Genomic DNA, 20189 nt, shown 5'->3' with positions numbered 1-20189 from the left:
CTATCCCTCCTCCTCCCTGTCGCAGCCTCCACCTTATCCTCACCCAGTCGCCACTTCCATCATGCACTGGTGCTGCTGCTCGCAGTGTGGTTTCAGTTATCTGAGACTGCAGACGTGTGTGCAACTTGTGTGTGTGTGTGTGTGTGTGTGTGTGTGTGTGTGTGTGTTGCTGACAAAGGCCTCAATGGCCGAAAGCTCTAATTGTGTGAATCTTTTTGTTGTGCTTATCATGACTCGGCATCTCCGCTAGATGGTGAGTAGCAACTTTCCTTCTCTAATATTATTAAAATGGTGTTTTAATGGTATTAATTAGTGTTTATTGTCAAATGAAGTGGGTTAAGAACAAATACTAAATATGTGTGCCACATCTAAGTGCAGTAGAATCATGTTAAGGGATAAATTGTGTTATGGGGATGTGACAGGCAGGAAAGAGAGAGGATGGAGGAGGCCAGATGTGTGATTAATGACATGGTCAGTGGTGCCAGGTTGTTGTCATACATTTCCCTCCTTCGTAGGTCTGTAAGCTGAAGAGTGAGCAGACAATTTCCTGCTCGCTCCCTCCACTGTCTCTCAAGTAGTAACTGTGGGATGTTTCACAAAGTTATATTTGACCCTTCCACAGTTCACCATATGAGTCACTGCCTACACAGTTTGATGATATGCTGGGGGGGGGGGGGGGTCTTCATTTTATACTGTGTTAATACTACATAGAATACAAATATTATTTACTAATAATAGTAAGGCAAGAACACATTTGGCTATATTCTACGTAAATCTCTGCTCACTGTTCTACACTGCTGGAAGGAAAACTAAATCTTAAGTCTTCGTGTATGGCAGTTGTAGCATTCTTCTGGGAAATGATATTAGGAAGAACTCTGCACTAACACCTGGGAAAAACGACTTCACCCAACACATGTGGTGCTCGCTTTTCAGTTTATGGACAGACTTCACCTTCCCATATCTTGTATAGTTGTCTTATGTGAGTAGAGAAAGTAACTTCACTGAGCTTATGATTATATAGTTATTTACCGTTTATTAAGAGGATATGTATTTGTAGTTGTTAAGTGAACCACGTTAACCATGTAAAAATGTTCAACAGCTCGAGGTGTCAGCTCTCTACCACATTTAAGTGCCTGGCTGAAGTGTAATGTGCTGTCAGTATGTATTGGACAACATTGATTTCATTGTCTCCAGTACCAAAGGCTCTATTACGTTTCACAGCTTGAGGGTTATCAAATGCTTCATCTCAGTCTCAGCTCTCCCAACTTCTTAACTAAGAGGCTCAGCAGCTCAAATTATCAACTGCAGTAGAGGTACTTCACCTAGGTGTTATGGAACTTCAGATATTTGAACATAAGTCAAGCAAAGCACGTAGCAGATTATTATTCTAGACCTGAATATGATCATTCCCATTCCATCAAACATATTCACACCCAGTGTGGGTGTGTGGTAAGTAGCTCTACCCAGTACAGCTCACTGTACAAGTACCAGCAATTCCTCAATGGCTGAGATTTATGCATCCTACCAGTAACACAATCAATGGTAAGTGAAGTGCAGTAACTTTCTGGTCATTATTATTTCACCACTAAGTGACTTCAACAGTTACATGGCTTTGCATTATGCTGTCAACAATAGACAGCAACAAGGTGCCGCATTTACCAATCCACTCCCTTGCTCACCAACAGTACTTTAGGTCACTGACACATCACACTTACAAATTAAATACTTCTCAATCATTTTTATAAGAACATATTTTACATAAAGGCTCGCTTAACAAGTGTGAATAAATACTCGCTTAATAAACTGAAGATAACTCCACTCTTCAAACACAAGCACAGTGAAGTTATTTTGTTTACTCACATAAGAGACCTATGCATGAAATGCTGGGGAGGTGTAGTCTGTAAACTGAAAAGTGAGCAGCACTCATAGTGGGTGAAGTTGCCTCTTCCAGAGGAATGCTTCAACTGATGTTCAGGATGACTAAGAGTCAGTTTCCCCTCTAGCAATATAGAACACTGTGCAGAGATTTATGTAGAATCTGTCCATATGCATTTCTTGCATTAGTACTAGTATCTCATATCTTGATTTCATGTAGTACTGACACACTTTGTGGAGAACAAACAAATCCCAGTAAACAATTTATCCTTTATCATAGTTACTGCACTTAAGTGTGATACACACATTTAATATTTATTGTTAACCTACTTCCCTGCAAAGCGGAAGCTATTAGTCCTAGAGAGAAAATGAATGGGACATTTTTTTGTAGGAAATTTAATGTACTTTAATTCTGTAAAAGGAAACATTTCTGATAGAACCCATGATTTTTAAGTTATTCAACAAAAGCTTAAAAAAGGGACCCTTAAACAGCCCTCTCACCCCATGGTCACATCCCACCAGTTGGGAATTTTAGTATGTTGTTTGTGGCCCACTCCTACCACTGAACAAAAATATTTTTCCCCTATTCAACCATTTTTGATCATCGTTGACCAGGCTAATGTATATTTTTTCAAGGATAACAGTATTATGAAAAAGATAGTTGCTCCTCACCATACAGTGGAGATGGTGAGTCGCAGGTAGGCACAACAAAAAGACAGGGAAACTGAGCTTTCGGCCATCAAGGCCTTTGTCGAAAACAAACACAAACATAAAAACACACACACACACACACACACACACACACACACACACACACACACACACACACACACATCACCACAGTCTGTGGCAGCTGAAGCCAGACAGGATAGGTGAAACAAAGGTATAATCAACGTAGATAAGCAAAACGTTCAACTGGTATTTTTTGAAATTATATTCCTGATTTTCATGTATACTTACATTTAATTTTATTCATGCACATGTCAAATAACATAAATACTTAATAAGTAGTGATAATACATGGAGTTATTTTAGAAAACAGGAAAAATATTTCTTAAACTCTACTCTTTTTGTTCAAGATCCGTAATATTTTTATACTTTCTTTGCTCGGAGGTTCATGGCCTGGTGTAAGCGTGCAACATAATTGCTTTGTGTACATGCAATGACAGACACCATCAATGGTTGTAATTCATTAAATTTATTCCCATGAGTCTGCTTTGTTGGCGAATATCTAAGCGATCTTATTGTTTCATAATTTTTAACAATATGTATGTGGTTTGGAACTTAAATAAGGCAACAACCAATACAGAAGAGTTACATGTTTGCACCTGTTACGGAGCAGTTAAAAGTTATGGTGATTCTCGTGTACAACTGTGTTGATGTTATCATAACGCATTACATTCCTCCACGGCAGACTGCCAATGCACAGTATTACTGTTCGTTTTTGGAGCATCACCTGTGACCAGCTTCATGAAAGAAGCAGTGACACTTTCTGCTAACCCACCCATCATTTTGCACAACAACGCGCATGTGCATCCAGCGCAAGCTGTGGCTGCTCTGTTCAATCGATGGGACTGGGAAGTACTGTACCATCTACAATACTCCTTGGGCTTAAGTCCTTGTGACTTTGATTTGATTTTGAAGATGAAGGAATCACTTCATAACATTCACTTCAGAACTGTTCCAGAGATTCGACAGGCAGTAGACCACTCCATTCGCAGCATCAACAGAACAGGCTCTGCTAACAGTATACTATGCCTTCCAAATTGCTGGCAACGGGTTCTACACAACGCTGGTGACTACTTTGAAGGACAGTAACAAGCACAAATATGTAACTCTTTTGTATCGGTCGTGAATAAATAGTTGACACTATTTAAGTTCCAACCCCTGTGTATCTGTTGCGCATGTATGCAATACCAACAAAATTTTCTGTAAAATTTATGATGAATGTTGACCCCATAACCTTCTACTTTGTCATTGTCATCGTCTTTAGGAGTATGTCCATGTTTTACATGAATGTTTCATCCACACTTTTGACATGTATGAGCACTGCTGGCTTCTTTCAAGCAGATGCAGCAGGTATCAGGAAAAGAAAGATTTTCGGTAACCAAAGAAATGGAGACTCTTCAATAGCCATGGCTTCATCACTGTTTTGGTTTCCTCCATCATGGATTGCATTCTCATATATGTCTTCTGCTCAGAGCTGGGCCTCATGCATTGGTTCATCTCATCTTTCTTTCTGCTGTTGTGTTGTTTTTTCAAGACCTTTCTCAGTCTCTACATCGTGTAAAACATCAGCAGGAAGGGATGACGCCGAGCAACCTACTCTACCTTTGCAGCCGAACAGAGCTTCGTATGGTGACCTGGTAATCCCAGAATAAAAAGCTTTATTTTTCATAAGCTGGATGAACTGCAAACTGTTACTCCTGCAGCTAGTTGTTTTCTTCTTATATCCAAGCACACAGCATATTCTCAATGCCCTGGTTTGTTCTGTCAATGCTCTCCTGACTTTGTAAGTGGCACAACTTACCATGACTGATATTCAAGGAGGGCCAATAATCCTTTAAGCCTAGTTTACGCGACGACACTAGGTTGCAGACAACTATGCTACCAGCCACTGCGCATGCGCGCCGTGCGTTTGAGCAACTCGGTGAAACTAAACACTTTCGGCGTTTTCCAACTTTGGCGACACTAGTTGCATGAGTTTTGTGGTTATGAATGTTCATAGAGTGCAGACAAACTGAAATATGAAATGGGGAATGGAGAATAATGTTCGCTCTTTGGATATCTGTGCTTTGCATAGGTGTATGTGTGATTTCAGTTACTGCTGCTCCTGAGACCTTCATGTGCGATCAGAACATAGATGGTTTGACAGTATCTGAGCTGCAGGGCAAAATTTATTGGGTTAGGAGTACATACACAACTGAAATAAGAAAGATACAAGTGAGTAATTCTACAGGTGGCAATGCTCTCGTCTACAAGACTAAAATCCCATTGTTTGAGTTGGTCAACTCTTTGTTAAGGAATATTGTTGACAGGAGAGGAGGCTACACAAATCAAGAAGTTGCATTCTTCATTCAATATTCATCTGTTTAAAATGTCGCAGCAGTGATCCCCATTCACACATGTTAGAATTTTGAAATAATGTCACTGTACAGATCTATTTTTAAGAGAGTAGTTTGCACACCATTCTCTTCTTAATGTGGCCTGCTTTGAATAATTATTGCTGTTAATGTTAACAATTATTACTGTTAATATTAATAATTATTGGTGTTAGTGAAAAAGCATCATCACCAACTAAAACCACATCTTATAACATGCCGCCGGCCGGTGTGGCCGTGCGGTTAAAGGCGCTTCAGTCTGGAACCGTGTGACCACTACAGTCGCAGGTTCGAATCCTGCCTCGGGCATGGATGTGTGTGCTGTCCTTAGGTTAGTTAGGTTTAATTAGTTCTAAGTTCTAGGCGACTGATGACCTCAGAAGTTAAGTCGCATAGTGCTCAGAGCCATTTTTATAACATGCTGAGTGTTCTCGATGATAATGCACACAATATGGTATGTAATTTCAGTTCTGGCAACAGTGCTTCATGCATTACAGTATCTTTACTCCTTATCACATAATTAACTCTACTTACAAGAAATGTGAACACTTCTGGTGACATTCTAAGATAACTGAAAGAACTTCTTGGGTCTTCCATTACAAATTATTTCCGCAAGGATGCTGAGCAACTTCAGTCATGAATCTAAACACATTTCTTTTTTTTTTCTTATGTATCGATTCCACGCAACTAGATTCAACTCCACCACAACTCGTGTGACTTGCAGCTGCCAAAACTTTCATTTCAGACACGACAGAGAGACCTTCAAAACAACGAAACTGAAGTGTATACTGGTGGTGTCATGTCTACAGTCAAACATGGAACCATTTGCTTGCAACTCATTCCTCCCAATGAGTGGCGCAATCCTCTGTCGTCATGTAAATTAGGCTTTAGGCTCCTTACCACATTTTATGCAAATCCCCTGCATTTATTCTACTGTAGAGTCATTGGAGCAGCTAGCAACATAAATATGTTGACGAGGTTGCAGGCTACTTCTTCCACTCTGTTTGATTTCAGAGCTCTGAGAACTACAAACTTAGTGAGTTGAGATGATCTTGGTAGACCATTATAAACGTGTACTTTCTATCAGGATGGGACTAAAAATCAATGAGCTTGAAAAAAAAACATTGGCTTGACCACAACACCTCTTTCAAAACAACTTTTTTCTTCTACTGGCTAGGCTCATGGAGTAGAATGCACAACTCAGTATCATGAAGGGTAGCGTTCTTACAGGTGGGTGAACGTTCTTTCAACATCCTGTTCCACCCACAGTGACCAATTGCCAGATGGGCCTTATGTGACGTAAAATTGAATAGTACTCATAGCTTCTGTAACAGGATAGACCAACATAGTCTAATTCACAATCGTCAATATGTCACAGTGTTTCTTAGCAGCCAGTAGTCCTGTGGCTCCTTCGTCATGGTTGTCTTAGCCTTTTTCACATTATTAGCGAACTTTTGGTAACTGGTTTTGGTCCAGAAAACACAATTTTTAGCAGCATTGGCTCTTACGTGGGATATTTCATTATAGAACTATTGTTGTGTGTTCAGCATGGTGTGATTCCTGTCTTGGCACTACACTCCCTTGTGACATGACAATACAAGAACAGGGGGAAAAGATGACAGGAGAGCATCTGTGGAACTTCAGCCGGATGCTATACACTGGAGACCTATTATGGTGATATCCACAGCATGATAATTGTATGTCGTACTACAATACAATGTTTTCATAGCCATTAAAACAAAGACCCAGATGCCACTGCAAACAGTGGTGGCGGGAAAAAATGGCAGGATTAGACATATTATGTACTTTCCCAGCTGACTATCCAGTAAAGTATCCAATGCCAAGGCAATGTAAAGTATCTATTTTTCATCCTTTTATGTTCAATTTTAGGCATTCTATAGAATACTGGGTTTCACATAAAGCTGGTTTATATCAGTGACCTATAATCTCAAAATTACCAGATTCCAAGTTTGTTTTGTTTGCTTATGATACAAACCTTGCAATAACTGGCAAATTAAGTATAATCTAACAAAGGTCAGTTAGTAAAATTTTCATGGATGTTAATAAATGATTCCTAGCCAGATTGTGTTACTAAACTTTGAAAAAATGCATGGTATACAGTTTAGAAGTTGTACGAAATTTGACCTTCATGTACGTCTAAAAAATTACGACAGCCACATATCCCTAAAATATGATGACAGCCATATAGAAGAAGTTGAGTGTGTTCAATTCTTGGGATTACAATATGAGAATAAATACAACCATGGTGATCATACCACAGAACTTTGAAGCTCTTAATCAAATCTCTATTTGCAGTATGGATGTTGTCAGAGATAGGTGATGTAAAATAAAAAAAGGCCACCACACTTTGCTTACTTTGATTCCATAATGTCATATGGGATCATTTTTGAGGTAACTCATCAAACCAGGCCAAAGTTTTCCAAGTCGAAAATGTGTAATACAAGTTACTTGTGGTGTGAACTCAAGAACATCCAGCAGGGACCTGCTTAAGCAACTACCGCTTCCCAGTATGTAAGAGGTGTTCAAAAAATTTCTGTTTGAAGGCTATACAGTCCACAATTGGTCTGCCAATGAGGTAAAATCCCCATGAGCATTTAGGTAATAATCTCACCGATGCACCAAGTTGAAGATACCCAATTGGTAAAATATTGTGTCCTCCTGTATGGTAAAGCCCATAACCACCTGCTACAAAATCTTCGTCCAACAGGAACCATTGACTCTTCAAGGCTTTGTTTAAGGGACCAAAAGTGTGGTAATCGACTTGGGAGGGATCTGGACTGTAGGGCGGTTGCTTGAGTGTGTCCCTCTTGAGTTGGTGTAACTTTGCATCATGACGTTTGCGATATGGTAAGTGCTTTGTTATAAACAGCATGGAACTTAGTGCACCATTCCACAACTATGGTTTTCAGCAGACATGCTATCCATACACATTCTACATTCTATGATGGATGTCTACTAGTGTTTGCCATTTGGCAGACAAGAAAAGAATAACAGCATGTTGGTCCTGTTTGGACGCATTCGGTAATAATATGCCACAGTTCACATTTCCGCATTTACCGTGTGCACATCAGAAGGATGCAAATGCCCCACTAACCCTTGCCTACATTTTGGTGCTTGCATACCTGCATCGGAATCAGGCTACATTGCATATACTCTGTAGCAACGCCCTCAAATAGGAACTTTTTTTATCACCCCTTACATTTATTCCTTAATTTAATTTCTCATTAAAAATTTCTCTCTTCTTCAAATCTACATCACAGTACATGGAATCAATACTGTAAATAAGACAAATCTTCACAAAGATTTAAAGTTGCGTATTATGGTCCAGAAAGGTGTCCATTATGCTGGATCACACATTTTCAGTAACTTTCCAGCAGCCATAAAAAATTTAACTAGTAATAAAGTTCACTTTAAGAGCAGCCTGGAGGCTTTGCTGGTGCCCAACTCTTACTCCATTGATGAATTTCCTGGCAGAACTGATTGATTTTTCTGTGTTATCAACAATATCTAATAATGCGAGCATTACATGAATCTGACGTCTGTAAAAATTCAGTGTGGTAATGTGATCAGTGTATATAAATGTTGTAAAATCAGTTTTCTGTGTGATGATGCACGGCTACAATAGCCTTAGAATTATTATAAGCACTCGGTGTATTGAAGATTTACATGTTTTGTGACATCGTTGAGCAACATTTCACTGGAGACCTGTGGAAGGTAAACATTCCTTGATATTTGTGTTTTCTGACATGTTCTACCTCCTGGTGGATTTTCTCACTACAGATATATTGGAACAAAAAGTACATTTAATGTAATATAATCATCTAACAGAGTTACAAGCAACTCCTGAGTAAAGCCTGTCTTTTGAATTAGGTACAGTTCTTTCTTTCTACAGATCATTCAAATTCTGTACAGTTCTTTCTTCCTAGCGAAAGTTACTATAAAAGCAAAATTTATCCATACGCTGTACTTGCTTTTGATTAATTCTGCCTTTGTTAGTTTTAGGGTAAATAAGATTCAGAGTAATACAGAAATGTGTTTAAAAAGGAGCTAAATTTTGTATCTGCACTACCTGCTTTTAAAATCTCCTCCCAACATTCTTTCCATAATTTACTTCTAAAAATTGTGATTAAGCTATTTTTTATTATTCTGTGATATAAAACTTTACTCCTATGTTCTAAACCCAGCTAGTCAGCATATTTTATTGTCAATATTTAACCACCATTGCCAGATACTGCTTTTACATCTAAATTATTGAAAGTAGTAGGATGTGAGTTTAATCTAACTCATCAGGCTCTTTGGACTTCGATAGCCTAAGATACTTGGTCACATAATGAATAACTACCTACTTCATTGAAAACTGATAAAAAAAAATAACAAAAATTTAAAAAGAAGAAATGTTCGCTGGCCGCAGTGGCCAAGCGGTGCTAGGCACTTCTGTCCAGAACCGCACGACTGCTACGGTCACAGGTTCAAATCCTGCCTTGGGCATGGATGTGTGTGATGTCCTTAGGATAGTAAGGTTTAAGTAGTTCTTAGTTCCTCCGATGTTAAGCCCCATAGTGCTCAGAGCCATTTGAACCTATAAATGTTTGTTTGTCCTGTATGCATTTGTACACCACTCAAGCAACTGTAATGAAACTGTGATGAGCTTCTGTCCCTCCACTCACAAAGATCCCTGAATTATATTTACATGCAGACCTACACAGGATGAATGAAAGAATTTTTGTTATCTGGACAATCATCTTTGGAGCATCATGTCCTTTTAAAGACATGCTGCTGGATGTAATCTTTTGAATGGAAAAAGAGAGAATTACCATGTACAGACACTTTAATTTGGTTGGTTCAAGTCACACCACATCAAATTGCTCAAGACATCTCAGCAGAAATACCAGATGCCTACACTGGTCCAGACTTACTTTATCACCAAAAACATGATTCATGGTTCAGGTGGCTTATTTAACAACAGTTCACCATGCTGATTGGAAATGCAAAAGACAATTTCCAAGATACTTTCCAAGACTTACCACTGAAATGACAGATATCCACTGTATTGTCAACAGTGAACTGACGATGGCAGTGAATCTTATCACTTTAAAAGTACAAAACAATGATATTAGAGTGAATAATCATTGGGCTGTACTGTATTCACCATTACTCTTAAAAACATACAAAGCTCATATTAGTGTTGAGAATCACAATTCGGTGAAATTGATTGAGTAGATTTGAAAATATGTGAGTGAAGGAAGTTATCTGGCAGTTTTGAAGTAGGAATTGCAACAGCATCCGTCAGTAAGATCAACCAATAACAACTGGGATGCTACGTTATTAGCATCAGTGGAGCGGTATAACATAGTTTATCATTTCCAATCCATGAAGAACTTCCAACAGTTGTTCTGTTGGCAGTAGACCTTGAAAATGGACAGCACATGTACTTCACAACAGAAAATGCTAATGCAAGAGCATGGACGTCACTGCCAACAATGTTAACTGCATTTTTCTCATTGTGCAGGAATTATATGTTTGCTAATACATTACATAACTCTGAAGTGTCAGCGTACTATACATGGACTGCATCATTGAACAACTTACAAAGTCACAAACAAGGTAAAGGATTTCTGGGATGTCCCAATTTATATTTGACCAACATATTAGGCCATTTGCACAGTATTCACCTGAAATGGTACAGAATCCTTTCACATTTACTTGCAATTACTGTCAATCAGTGTATGTTAGCCAACGTCCTTCTAATAATTGAGAGCAGTTAATTGTTAGGTTTGTTGTTGTTGTGGTCTTCAGTCCTGAGACTGGTTTGATGCAGCTCTCCATGCTACTCTATCCTGTGCAAGCTTCTTCATTTCCCAGTACCTACTGCAACCTACATCCTTCTGAATCTGCTTAGGGTATTCATCTCTTGGTCTCCCCCTACAATTTTTACCCTCCACGCTGCCCTCCAATACTAAATTGGTGATCCCTCGATGTCTCAGAACATGTTCTACCAACCGATCCCTTCTTCTCGTCAAGTTGTGCCACAAGCTCCTCTTCTCCCCAATCCTATTCAGTACTTCCTCATTAGTTATGTGATCTACCCATCTAATCTTCAGCATTCTTCTGTAGCACCACATTTCGAAAGCTTCTATTCTCTTCTTGTCCAAACTATTTGCCGTCCATGTTTCACTTCCATACATGGCTACACTCCATACAAATACTTTCAGAAATGACTTCCTGACACTTAAATCTATACTCGATGTTAACAAATTTCTCTTCTTCAGAAACGCTTTCCTTGCCATTGCCAGTCTACATTTTATATCCTCTCTACTTCGACCATCATCAGTTATTTTGCTCCCCAAATAGCAAAACTCCTTTAATACTTTAAGTGTCTCATTTCCTAATCTAATACCCTCAACATCACCCGACTTAATTCACTACATTCCATTATCCTCGTTTTGCTTTTATTGATGTTCATCTTAAATCCTCCCTTCAAGACACCATCCATTCCATTCAACTGCTCTTCCAAGTCCTTTGCTGTCTCTGACAGAATTACAATGTCATCGGCGAACCTCAAAGTTTTTATTTCTTCTCCATGGACTTTAATAGCTACTCCGAATTTTTCTTTTATTTCCTTTACTGTTTGTTCAATATACAGATTGAATAACATCGGGGATAGGCTACAACCCTGTCTCACTCCCTTCCCAACCACTGCTTCCCTTTCATGTCCCTCGACTCTTATAACTGCCACCTGGTTTCTGTACAAATTGTAAATAGCATTTCGATCCCTGTATTTTACCCCTGCCACCTTTAGAGTTTGAAAGAGAGTATTCCAGTCAACATTGTCAAAAGCTTTCTCTAAGTCTACAAATGCTAGAAATGTAGGTTTGCCTTTCCTTAATCTTTCTTCTGAGATAAGTCGTAAGGTCAGTATTGCCTCACGTGTTCCAGTATTTCTACAGAATCCAAACTGATCTTCCCCGAGGTCGGCTTCTACTAGTTTTTCCATTCGTCTGTAAAGAATTCGTGTTAGTATTTTGTAGCTGTGGCTTATTAAACTGATAGTTCGGTCATTTTCACATCTGTCAGCACCTGCTTTCTTTGGGATTGGAATTATTATATTCTTCTTGAAGTCTGAGGGTATTTCGCCTGTTTCATACATCTTGCTCACCAGATGGTAGAGTTTTGTCAGGACTGGCTCTCCCAAGGCCGTCAGTAGTTCCAATGGAGTGTTGTCTATTCCGGGGGCCTTGTTTCGACTCAGGTCTTTCAGTGCTCTGTCAAACTCTTCATGCATTATCGTATCTCCCATTTCATCTTGATCTACATCCTCTTCCATTTCCATAATATTTCTTTGCTTAGAACTGGGTTTCCATCTGAGCTCTTGATGTTCATACAAGTGGTTCTCTTATCTCCAAAGGTCTCTTTAATTTTCCTGTAGGCAGTATCTATCTTACCCCTAGTGAGATAAGCCTCTACATCCTTACATTTGTCCTCTAGCCATCCCTGCTTAGCCATTTTGCACTTCCTGTCGATCTCATTTTTGAGACGTTTGTATTCCTTTTTGCCTGCTTCATTTACTGCATTTTTATATTTTCTCGTTTCATCAGTTAAATTCAATATTTCTTCTGTTACCCAAGGATTTCTACTAGCCCTCGTCTTTTTACCTACTTGATCCTCTGCTGCCTTCACTACTTCATCCCTCAAAGCTACCCATTCTTCTTCTACTGTATTTCTTTCCCCCATTCCTGTCAATTGTTCCCTTATGCTCTCCCTGAAACTCTGTACAACCTCTGGTTCTTTCAATTTATCCAGGACCCATCTCCTTAAATTCCCACCTTTTTGCAGTTTCTTCAGTTTTAATCTACAGCTCATAACCAATAGATTGTGGTCAGAGTCCACATCTGCCCCTGGAAATGTCTTACAATTTAAAACCTGGTTCCTAAATCTCTGTCTTACCATTATATAATCTATCTGATACCTTTTAGTATCTCCAGGGTTCTTCCATGTATACAACCTTCTATCATGATTCTTAAACCAAGTGTTAGCTGTGATTAAGTTGTGCTCTGTGCAAAATTCTACCAGGCGGCTTCCTCTTTCATTTCTTAGCCCCAATCCATATTCACCTACTACGTTTCCTTCTCTCCCTTTTCCTACACTCGAATTCCAGTCACCCATGACTATTAAATTTTCGTCTCCCTTCACTATCTGAATAATTTCTTTTATTTCATCATACATTTCTTCAATTTCTTCGTCAACTGCAGAGCTAGTTGGCATATAAACTTGTACTACTGTAGTAGGTGTGGGCTTTGTATCTATCTTGGCCACAATAATGCGTTCACTATGCTGTTTGTAGTAGCTTACCCGCATTCCTATTTTCCTATTCATTATTAAACCTACTCCTGCAGTACCCCTATTTGACTTTGTATTTATAACCCTGTATTTGCCTGACCAGAAGTCTTGTTCCTCCTGCCACCGAACTTCACTAATTCCCACTATATCTAACTTTAACCTATCCATTTCCCTTTTTAAATTTTCTAACCTACCTGCCCGATTAAGGGATCTGACATTCCACGCTCCGATTCGTAGAACGCCAGTTTTCTTTCTCCTGATAATGACATCCTCTTGAGTAATCCCCGCCCGGAGATCCAAATAGGGGACTATTTTACCTCCGGAATATTTTACTCAAGAGGACGCCATCATCATTTAATCATACAGTAAAGCTGCATGCCCTCGGGAAAAATTACGGCCGTAGTTTCCCCTTGCTTTCAGCCGTTCGCAGTACCAGCACAGCAAGGCCGTTTTGGGTATTCTTACAAGACCAGATCAGTCAATCATCCAGACTGTTGCCCTTGCAACTGCTGAAAAGGCTGCTGCCCCTGTTCAGGAACCACACATTTGTCTGGCCTCTCAACAGATACCTCTCCGTTGTGGTTGTACCTACTGTACGGCTATCTGTATCGCTGAGGCACGCAAGCCTCCCCACAAACGGCAAGGTCCATGGTTCATGGCGGGGAATTGTTAGGTATGTGCCACTTATTGTGAAGCTTTCCAAGAGTTAAATCTTCTTGAAAATGTGCACATTGGGAGACTTCACTTGCTGATACATTGAATACTGCTCAATCAGAGCAAGTACAGACATCATTTGCAGTTGCATTGACAGTGTGCTTCCCATCCGATCCAAAAGATATTTGGGAAAAATACAAAGACTACATGAGTGAAAATATCCTACATGGTTTGTGTGGTACAAATCAGAATCTGAACTTTTGAGCACACACAGATCATTTTATCATTATATAATAAGGCTTTGTTTGTGATTGAGGACATGTGCATGAAATATCTAACAAAACACTGGTACACTTGTGAATGACTGTGCTGAATAACTCTCCAAATGACCTTTTTGATTGTGATTTACAATGAGAAAAACACTTTGATGTCAATGAATTGGGTACACTTGTTCAAACATATCTTCCAAAGAATGCATATCATATGACAGAATTATGCATGCAATTACAGGCCAAAGTGGCCGACTGTTTTTTCTAAATATGCCCAGAGGCACACTCCAAACTTTTATCTTTTCATTTATTTTTTTAACCATATGATCACAAAAAAAAATATTGCACTGACACCCACATCATCTGGAATTGCGGCATCTCTTTTGAATGGTGGCCAAATAGAGGATGTAGCACTGAAATTTCTGTTGAGGATGCAAATAATTGAGAAACCAACATGTAATAGGTTGCAGTATTCCTAGTCATGTCAACTCATTGATGGGTGATATACTATGTTGCACAAAAATACGTTGGGAGAGCTTCGTCATACATTCAAAGATTTAAGAGTAAATGAACAGCTCTTTGGTTTTGAGGGAACTCTGATGGCCCAACAGTATGTCATGGACATCCGATGTCTTCAGGTGCTTTGACTCATGGACATTATCAGGGTGCCAATTTTCATCAGGACGGTGCTCTTCCGCATATGGCATGTGTGTCTATGAATTGTGTGAATAATGCTGAGTTATTCACATGGGGCCAGCAAGATCCTCATATCTGTTCCAGATAAAATGTTTAGGACCACCTCTGTCCCAGTGCTAGTATCAAGGACTACCTACAGCATTTGTGGACCAGCCTGTCTCAGAAGATGATACAATTTTTTTATGAAATGACTTCCAACTGAATCAGTGCTTACATCCAGGCCTGAGGGTGGTGCAATATCATACTGATACGTGGGCTCATACTGCCATGATCTTTGTAAAGTTCACTCCATATTGTTGTTTTTGAAATAACACCACATACCCTCTCAACCTGTGAAGTTTCATTTTGTGTCTTTTAGATTGAAGTAAATAAAAAAAATATTCTTATTGGGTTTGTCATTCTTCCAAGCAACAGAGTGCATAGAATATGCTTTGAAATCTTGTGCAGTAAGCTTTCTTTGATCTCTGTTTCTACTGCACGTTTCAGATTGAAAAAAATTACTTTTATTTACTTATTTTAATACTAATTGCCTACCTTAAAAAAGTTGCAGGCAGTAAATATTCTACTATCAATGGTGGCAATTTTTCTTTCTTATTGAGATGAAGACAGTGAATCATAAAATCCCACAAGCCAAACCATTTTACCCCTTAAATGACAGGAGGGGTCAGTCCTACTCCGTTTTAACCTGCCTCTTACAGCTATTAAATTGGGACTGCTTGCAATACCTCCGAACCAAAACAAACTCAACAGCTTTACTGTTCATTGCTGAAGGTATTGTTAATCAAGACATTATCGATTTTGTTGCCCTAATCCGTGTATTATTTCCTGCCTGGCACCCTATCACAATATGATTCTTTTCTTGAAAATTCTTTCATAAAGAACCTTTATCCTCTACCACTTGGCTAAGACAGTTACTTTTCTTGAAGTATGGAATTCAGCACTGTTTTCTTAATTCTTTCTGCAAGGACTAGCTCACACCTCTTCCCCAACTAGTACATAACTACAGATCTTTTGTCCTCTTTCCTACTGCCTCTAACATCAGTGGTTTTCACCTGCTAAACGTATTTATATCCTTCATTTAATCTAATAATTTCTTCTAACAAGTAAAATATTTGAAACTGTTGCTGCCACTACTTGACAAGTCTCAAGCATCCGTCTTTGCTTCCACTTGATCTTGAAAGGAATTTGCAAAGACATTGATTGAGACCAGATTAAGATATGAAATATATTAAACACTGTTAAAAACAGTGTAAGTCTCCAAGTATCCAGTGTTTATAGTAAGCCTGGTAATGTGGCAGCATCTACATAATCCAAATGATTCGCTCTGTCACTGAGTGTTGTTTTGAGCAGATGCAACAGGAGCTTGAGAAGTCAGTCATGGCTGAACATTGCTTGGAGAGTGGACAAAAGATACAATTTGAAAAGATGAATGCCTTGGCTCATGCATCATCTTTTGAGGACTCCATTATAAAGAAGGTGGCCAAGACTAGAAGAAACTGCAACAATTTCAACCAAGATCAGGAGTACACATTTAAGGGGCTCCGGAACGCCCTATACTTGCAATGTTAAAATAACGCTTATAAATTACATCTTTCCTCACAAAGTATTTGAGGTAGGAAGTTGAACCTTTTACAGATTATTTATTGGAATATGGGCTACAACTTAACACAGGGATTTTACAAAATTTTTGTTCAGTTATTAAAGATGATTTTTTTTCAATTGTAATGAAAATTCACAACATTTTTTTGCAATTTTTTATTTATATATTCAAAAATATACAGTTTTTTGGAAAAAGGCTGTGCTAAATTATGCAAAAGGTACTGTGTAACATTTACTGAAAGTTTGAAACAAATGTTTGGAAGATCCTTAGAAAACATGTAATTAGTATGAGAAAATAAAAATTTTGGGAATCGAGCGACAAAGATTGGATTAACTTTTTAGTGCATTCCAGGTCCATAGGATGGATTATCTTCATCCTCTGCAAACTACTCCTCCAGCTTCCTCTTGTTCCTCCTCCTGTTTACTCTTGCTTGTATTTCTAGACTCTTTATAGCCCTGTCTGCAGCCCGAAGGCGTTCCTTGTCTAAAGCAAGCATCGCTCGTACCATGTTAGAACCTATCGTCTTTATTGTTTACAGTAATAACACATACCTTTGGCTTTCCAACATTTCTCCTTTTCTTAAAAGCCTTCAGAGGATTTCTAATAACTTTACTTTTACTCATTATTATACTTCAACAAAACAGAGACTCAAGAAACAGAATTAATTACGAATATTTTCGAGATAACGACAGAGTAAATAAACATGGAACAATCGACAATCACACCAGTGATATATATTGAACCATCACAAGTTAGCCACAACACATACTTTGTCTCGCATCACTAAAATGTACCTGATGAACACGGACGTTAATAATAACACCATTTGACAGCAGTTTAACAGCGCCACAGTGGGTCACGCCCATGTAGAACACATTTCAAAAAAAATTTAAAAATAGTTGTAGTCTTCGGAATTGAATAAATTATATATCTATTAAAAGGTAATAGTCTGCAGATTCAGAAAATGCAAAAAAGTAAAAATTGAACTTTTCATGATTTTGAGCCTTTCCGGAGCCCCTTAATGAGCTACAGGGCAGACTTTAAACACCATGCAGAAATTAATATGAGTGCTTGATACTTGTAGGAAGTGGGAGCTGCAGTTTCAGACCTGGGTCCAGCCCCTTGCACCATCTGATATCACTGAATCCCATGGCAGTTCACAGCTGTCAAGAGTTTACCGACTCGCCTTCTCATATAATGTCATTTCGTCCCATCATTGTAAGGTTCCACACACTGCTACAGCACCTATGTAAGCAGAACTCTGCCCATGTTTCCTTCTGATGACTATGACAGACAGAGCTGTCAGATTGAGAATTTATTTGAAGTGCCGTGACTTGGAAATGGAAAAGGTTTTTCAGCATTCTACATAGACTTTACTCTGAGCAGATCATCTATTTGGAAGGATGGCCACTGACAAAAGTGTGGCCAAGGCCAACTAGACACCATGTTTCAAGGCCTGGTGCACTCCGTAATGTAGTTTACTTCACCAGGTTTTCTGAGTTACATAGGTGCGAACTCACCCCAGATTCACTGGTCCCATTCTGTGATAGTCTCTGTATCTTCTCACTTACCTTCTCCCTTTTGTACCTGTCACATTCCACCTGCTTTCATGCTGCTACATGTATCTTTAATTTCCCCTCACACCCTTCCTGTCTGTCTTCTACTCCAGACCAGTTCACTTCCTGAAACATTCTCTCTCTCTCTCTCTCTCTCTCTCTCTCTCTCTCTCTCTCTCTCTCTCTCTCTCTCTCCCCCCCCCTCTCCCCCCCTCTCCCCCCTCCTCTCCCCACCCCGTGTGTGTGTGTGTGTGTGTGTGTGTGTGTGTGTGTGAGAGAGAGAGAGAGAGAGAGAGAATGATCTATCCTCTCTCTAAAACATATTACAGTTTTATGTTAGATAGTAAGACTTCACAAATAAAACACGGTGTGGTGTCTGATGATAAAACCTCTATGTATAGAATACAGATTTAAGAGAGAGAGAGAAAATGAAATACTTGTGCAGAAAATGAAATACTTATGCAGAGAATAAAGTGAAGCCAAAAATATGACATAAAGTGATGTTACCTTTCTACTGCATCTGCACTGTGGATACTGTTTGGTGTTGAGAATTTCCTGTTGGCTGTCAATTGTAGTAATGGAAGTCTTATAGAATTTCCCATTCGTAAAAGTTTTGCTTAGACAAATTAATCTGCTTCTTACCCAGCTGCTGAACTGAAAATCAAAACCTTTTAAACCAAAACAAAGTCAATTATGTTATTACATTCAGTTTCAGTAGATACTCAACTAATGATGTTGAACTTTTATTGCAGGTAGAAATCTGGGTCTTCAGATGGAAAACACTGTATCTTCACTGCCACAGCAACACACACCTAGTGATGACAGTATTGAAATTATTGATTAGTTGTTTTAAACTAAGATGAATGTATGTGCTTCTATTTGTGTACAAAACTTTTTATTATACAGTAACTATTATTTATCTGAATTTAGTTTGTACATAAAGGTATAATTTTTTTACATGTGTTTTAAAAAATATATTTATGGATTAAATGTGGCTTCTAATATATTGATCAGTTATTGTTACAGTAGGTCATGAAATTTGACTCTGTAATAACAGTCTCTGATGTGAAGTATTCGTTGTTTCTCTTGAGAATCACTGTTGCGCAAGAATTGCTGTATGGTTGTTTTTCGTTGGGTGATGAGAAAATTTTACACACTAAAACAGTCATTGCATTCCTATTCCCCATTGAATTTACAATATTGGGTGTACATAAGTATTGGTTATCTGAAATACATGAGAAAATGTGTAATTTTGTTTGTGTGTGTATAAATTTATTGGATATATGAAATACAATAAAAAATGTGTAATTTTGTTTTTGTAAGTGAGAAAATATCTGTAATATTAGTATCTGTAATATCTGTAAGTTCAGTTTTAATAAATTATTCACAATGTTGTGAATGTGTATGTACCATGGAGTGAACACTTCATTATGTATACACACCTAGAGGCTGGTAGAGAGGCAGTAAGTGAGAAGAAGAAAGTTAAAGAACAGTACAGTTACTGTGTTTTCAAACAGTAATCCAAATAGGTTACTCTCAGAGTATGCTGGTGTAATAGCCCTATACTTGACAGTAATATACAACTGCTCGCTCAATGATGGGTCAAGCACCTAAACAATGGAAAGTTGCACAGGTCACACCAATACTTACAAAAGCAAATAGGAGTGATAATCAGAATTACAGTCTCATATCACTGTTGTTGATTGGCAGTAGTAGTATTTTGGAACATATACAGGATGACTCAAAAAGAAAGAGCAGATTTCAGTTGTTTATTAAAGACATACTGTGAAAAATAGAAACACATTGCACATGTCTCTGGATAGAGGAAGGTTCAGAGTTTTATGTTCACACAGACACTATAACATACACTCAACAAGAGCACCATGCATTGCTCGAGAAACATCAAAACAGTTGTCCATTTCATTCCACAAACAAATCAACAGGTCCCTGTTATTAAATTGACAGCTTCAACAATTCAGTTTCTAAGCTTTTTGAAGAGTAGCTGCCATAGGTGGCAAAGACTCTTGTCTTTTATATACAGTACAACTACAGAAAAAACCACAAAATGTGAGGTCTGGTG

The 20189-nt window shown here is 38.5% G+C and overlaps 1 protein-coding gene across 2 annotated transcripts in view; it reads left to right on the top strand.

Moving 5' to 3' along the window:
• The window catches only part of LOC126175787 (transcriptional regulator ATRX homolog), a 483984-nt gene extending 464527 nt beyond the window's left edge, over window positions 1–19457 (top strand). For both annotated transcript variants that reach the window (XM_049922765.1, XM_049922764.1), the window contains one exon: window positions 18862–19457. In XM_049922765.1, the coding sequence (XP_049778722.1) occupies window positions 18862–18953 (92 nt within the window). In that variant the 3' untranslated portion in view covers window positions 18954–19457. The remainder of the gene's footprint in view (window positions 1–18861) is intronic.
• Window positions 19458–20189: the final 732 nt, after the last annotated feature.

This window comes from Schistocerca cancellata, chromosome 3 (genome assembly GCF_023864275.1).
Source record: "Schistocerca cancellata isolate TAMUIC-IGC-003103 chromosome 3, iqSchCanc2.1, whole genome shotgun sequence".
Classification (NCBI taxonomy): Eukaryota; Metazoa; Arthropoda; class Insecta; order Orthoptera; family Acrididae; genus Schistocerca; species Schistocerca cancellata.
This window is presented reverse-complemented; position numbering and strand designations above follow the sequence as displayed.